Raw genomic sequence first — 4,848 nt, 5'->3', positions numbered from 1 at the left:
TTCCCTAATCGGCCGGGCGAAAAATTCGCCGAAAACAGTGGTTTTGAAAAAATTACCCATCTTTTCGCCGAATTTTCAAAAATTCACATGTTGAATTCGCCGAAAACCGATGCTTCAGTGCTTCAACAGGGTGTATGTAAATGTACATGACGTAATGGGAACGGTGACTTCAAGTACTATATTGAGCCGAATTCTGATCTTGGAGCTCATAATATGGCTGAATTTGAACATTCTCGATCGAAAAGCCGATTAGGCATGCTCTGTATGGGCAACTTGTCAGTGCACATCTACGATGTGCGAATAAAACGAGTGCATGGCACGTGAACTAACTTGTTTGCTGCACATCTACGAAGTGCGAATCAGGGAGTAGTATAATGACACGTGTACTAGTACACCTTGTGTTGCACTGCGTCTTTCCCGCAAGCAGGGTCTCTGAAGGTCACACGCTCCGCGTGCGTATGCACGCATGTGCAATATGTCACTGCATCCAATGCACATCTACGATGTGCAAATCAGGGAATAGTAGGATCTACGTATTTTACTACTCCCCGGTGCGAATGCACCGAACGTGCACAAGTGCACGTTCGCCACGGAAAAGAACCTTTATGGCACATGTATGGCATGCCAGGGGTCAAAGGTAAAACTCTGGGGGGTCCCGGGGCCAGACCAAGCACGACCGACACAGTGTGCCTTATTTGGCCCAAAGGTCAAAGGTCAAAAAGTGTACCAGAACCCGCCCCGCACTTACTACTTCTAACCTGGGTACATGAACCAAATTAAATTTCATCAGACCATTTTTTTCCTTTTACTCCCTTTTACGTAACGTTTACATCTCTGGTTCAATCTCATTCTGGCAAATGGTGGCCAACACTCGTATAAAATCACACGCTCTAGCTAGCTGCACAAAGGTCTGTCACGTGTTGCAACTTTAATTTACACGTCACCGTGCATGCATTCTGTATTTGGAGTCTTCAAACCATTGTTCTACTCCAGGCTCTGAATTACTGGTATGTGAAAATTATCAGTGTGGACAAATGTGCCACACATTACGGAATATGCCATATCATGAACTCACAAGTGAGGCAACCTCGGATGACAGATGAGCCATAGTGGAGTTGACGTTTTTAAGGACTCGCTTCTCCAGGTGTTGAAGAAACGTATACGTACGATTGGTATCGTCTTGTCTTCCAGTTTGCAGTTCATGTCTCAGTTGTTGAACATCTTCACTGACTTGATGCAATGTGTTGGATTGCTGTTTAAACTTAGCTACGTCCAACCACTCTGGACAGTACACATAAAAGTAATGATTTGGTCATGCAATGTGTGGTCACATGTTACACCATTCACATCTTTTGAATCATGACATATCTTCGTGAAAATGAGGCAACAACGTAGTGAATGGGCAACGGTCCTCAACATTTGGTCTATACCTTCATGAGTGACACTGATACATGAAATTTCCAGAAGTTCGTGAGGTGTTTATTCGCCTGGAAACAAATTGTCACCGTTTTTGGTTTTGCTAGTGATGTATTGGTCTATTTTATTTATTTATTTATTTTATTCACAATCACGTGGCACTAGCCAAGGAAAAGGTGATGTGGGCGATAGCCAGCCATGGCGGTAATAGAGCAAGAGGTGAAAAAGAAAAAGAATGAAAGGGGAACTGAAAAGTAAGAGAGGCGCGGGGAGCTAGGGCAGGGCTGGATATCAACTAGTATGTTCCATTCTGCAGTAGCTGTGTGAAATTATGTGAATGTATTGTAACATTGGTTTGGAGAGGACTACACATTTGCAATGCGATTGGAGCAGAGTTACCAATAACTGAGTCAAGGCAGGCATAGTGGAATGGTCTAAGACCATGACTGAGAAACAGAGGGTAGACTACCAGGTTCTAGTGCTGCTTGGGAGCGGAAGGATGTTTCAAACCCACAGTTAATTAGGAACTCGTGGCTTGGCACGAGGGAAGCATGGATGCATCGAATGGGACTTTTCTGTCTTCGACCACTTTGGTCAGTCTGATCTTGTCAACTCCCACTGCTTTAGGATCTGCACCTGTGCTATGATCTTTGCGGGTGGTGACGCTCCTACGGATTGGGAAAACTCGCCCTTCAACCGAGTCTCACGCGAACCGCGAAATGTGTTTAGTCAACGCAAGCTCAACTAATGAGGTGTGAATTCTCCGAAACACTGTGTATTGACCAGGGAGAAGTGCTTTCTTTCAGGTTTGTCGTGTGTAAGGTTCGATTGACTTCTTGTGTGCTCTGCATGGCAGGCAGTGGTTCGCCAGTCAAGTGTGAATTAAAGTCGGCAGGAAAAGTAGAGCTCCCAAGATAGTAAAACCAAAACGCGCATGAAAGAAAAGAGATGCAGGGCTGAAATTCTTCGCTCCCAAACATGCTCCTAATGTAATTTCCCTCAATAAATTGTGTGCACTTACTTTCCTCACAACGTTTTCCAGTATACAGTGGTGGACAGTGACAATGAAATGATGATCCTCTCTGTTGACATGTTGCACCGTTCTGACATGGATTACCAGAACAGGTTGGCAGTACTGGAAGGTAGAGATGGCAAACAAAGGAAGAATTTGATGGAAGTAGCACAAACTATTTTCCTTTATTTAAGGTATAAGATATTCAGATCGCACTCAGATAGAAATTAGACAATTTCGGTACTCCTATCAAAGCTCTTCCTATTACCACTTTAGGAGCTAAACCTGCGCCTTGATCCATAGAAGAATGTGCAGTTCCTGCGGATGCGGAAAACTCGACCTCCAGCTGAGTTCCACGCGTACCGTGAAATTTGTTCTTTTTTGATCAAAATTTCTTTGATTGTGTGCTCAAAATTTTAAGAACCAATAAACAGATTGGAAGGGTGACAATCCTTTCCTTCTACTCACAGTGACAAGTACCGAGTAAAGACTCAAGTGCACCAAAGTCAAGCGCCACATAGAGACTTTGGAACAAACGCAAGACTTCAAGTTATTCTTGTGCTGCACCCCCCCCCCCCCAATCACCACCCGTTACACGCAAAACTGATGTTCTGTGACTACACCATACACTACACACTCAATATATTCCAAAATTTCAACTCAGAGGGCATGCTCAGGGTTAGAGATATGGTCTAGAAATTCACATCGGTACATGTACCTCTAATAAATGATTGATGATTACCTATCTGACAAAACGTTCCTGTATGTCCATCGTCGCAGTGGCAAATGTACGCTCCACTCCCTTGTGGAGAATGTGTGAAAGCGCACTTTCCAGCATCGCTACATGGGTGGCTTTTGCGACGGCATTGCTCAAGCTGACCGCCTGTATAATGCAAGAGTCAACACAACCGTGTCCATATTAAGTGAAGAACGGTAATCTTAAACGAAATACGTAGATTTTGATTGCCTTTAAAATAGTCACAATTTGATGACTTCGAGTAGGACCATCATACCAAGCTTCAAAGAATGATATTTAACTGTCAATGTGCGTATGCAATAAATGCACAGCAGTGTCTCTGCAGAAGTACTAGTTTTCAAGTACCAGAGCAGGGGCTGAGCGACAGCACGCAGGCAATCTAAAAACCAGCTACGAAGTGTTCATTATGGTACTAAGAGCTTCATGAAATAGAGATACTCACATCGTTATCTCCCCATCCGTAGAACGCAACAACCCGCAAAGATGAATGTTTGATTGTGCACTAATAGAACGTTGCCTGTTCCAAGAATAATCCTTCAATTCATATCATGACATGTGGAGTTGACTTACGAAGACACTGTTGCAGAAAATCAGAATTCTGTCGTCCACCTAACAGAGCAGAAAGTGAATCTGTGTGAAGACTGCCGGAGTGGACCTGACGTGGACCAATTAGCAGAGTCTCTGTGTCCTGGATGCTGAGACGGAGAGCGGTTGATGGTAGAAGGCGAAGAACTCGTGCCATACACGACCCAGCATCAGCTAACTGGGCAAAGAAAAGAACAAAATGTAAGTTAAATAAAAGGTCTACTTGCGTTTAGTCAAAACCTTGTAGTGCATCCTACTCAGTGAAGCAAAGACACCTAGACCATACAGTAAGAGTTCACCAACTAGGTTTGTTTCAGATCATAATCTCTTTCAGCCAGTCAAAATGTGATAATTATGCTGTTGGCTGCAATAAAGAAAAAGACAATTTCAATGTACATGCAAGTGCTCCTACCTGTTTCATTTGCAGTGCTGGAATGGGTACCTGCAAGGACGCTCTTTGCGGCCGCACCACGAAACGAGGCGGCCAACAGCAACGCAAACCATGTAAATAACTGAGTAGTTAACGGCACTTTCATTTTCTGTGGATCAGCATTCAGCTCAGCAAATGCTTATAAAATGAAGCTAATCAGCTCAAGAATTGGAGGGTTTACAGGCGAATATAGTTTTGTTCACAACGAGGACAATATCGATCTCACGCAGATTCTGGGGAGGGAAATGATCTTGTACCCTCTCTTGCAGAAAACCCATCATAATGTAGAGTTTGGTGGTCGGATTCCGTTGGGCCTGGTTCTCAGCAACGCATGCCTGACCAGTATTGCACATGGATGCTCAATAATTCAAGTCATGGAGAGCATAGTCAACCTTAGCATCATGAACCATCTGGCGGAGCTGCTCTTCTTCGCTTTCCGCCATACGAGTCGTAGTCTTGTGGTAGTAGACCTGCTGAATCTTCTGAATGGCTGTGCACTATCATCAATAGCGGAGCAGTACTAATGGTAGCAGTAGACTCTGCCAGAGCTTTTGAAAATGTGTCACACTGTATCCTATTATCACGGTACAAAGTGGAGAGCATTGTCAACATTAACATCATGAACCATCTGGCGGTGCTGTTGATCTT

At 44.0% G+C, this 4,848-nt stretch overlaps 1 protein-coding gene across 1 annotated transcript; it reads right to left on the bottom strand.

The window, feature by feature from the left end:
* Positions 1–1,063: 1,063 nt before the first annotated feature.
* Positions 1,064–4,461, bottom strand: LOC135830314 (protein crumbs homolog 2-like). The gene is made up of 5 exons (XM_065342579.1): positions 4,183–4,461; positions 3,756–3,948; positions 3,171–3,311; positions 2,438–2,551; positions 1,064–1,281 (listed from the first exon to the last, which is right to left on the bottom strand). Exons 1-5 carry the CDS (start codon positions 4,189–4,191, stop codon positions 1,064–1,066), a joined length of 675 nt encoding a protein of 224 aa, XP_065198651.1. The 5' UTR covers positions 4,192–4,461.
* Positions 4,462–4,848: the final 387 nt, after the last annotated feature.

Source organism: Sycon ciliatum, assembly GCF_964019385.1.
Source record: "Sycon ciliatum chromosome 5 unlocalized genomic scaffold, ocSycCili1.1 SUPER_5_unloc_1, whole genome shotgun sequence".
Classification (NCBI taxonomy): domain Eukaryota; kingdom Metazoa; phylum Porifera; class Calcarea; order Leucosolenida; family Sycettidae; genus Sycon; species Sycon ciliatum.
The sequence above is the reverse complement of the archived record's forward strand: the minus strand, read 5'-3'. Positions and strand labels throughout refer to the sequence as shown.

Excerpts from the sequence above, each read along its gene's own strand:
- LOC135830314 (XM_065342579.1), bottom strand. Across the intron at positions 3,312-3,755 it reads TTTTCTGCAACAGTGTCTTC|GCGGTCAGCTTGAGCAATGC; the intron begins GTAAGTCAACTC and ends TGCATTATACAG. Across the intron at positions 1,282-2,437 it reads TGGAAAACGTTGTGAGGAAA|AGTGGTTGGACGTAGCTAAG; the intron begins GTAAGTGCACAC and ends TGTACTGTCCAG.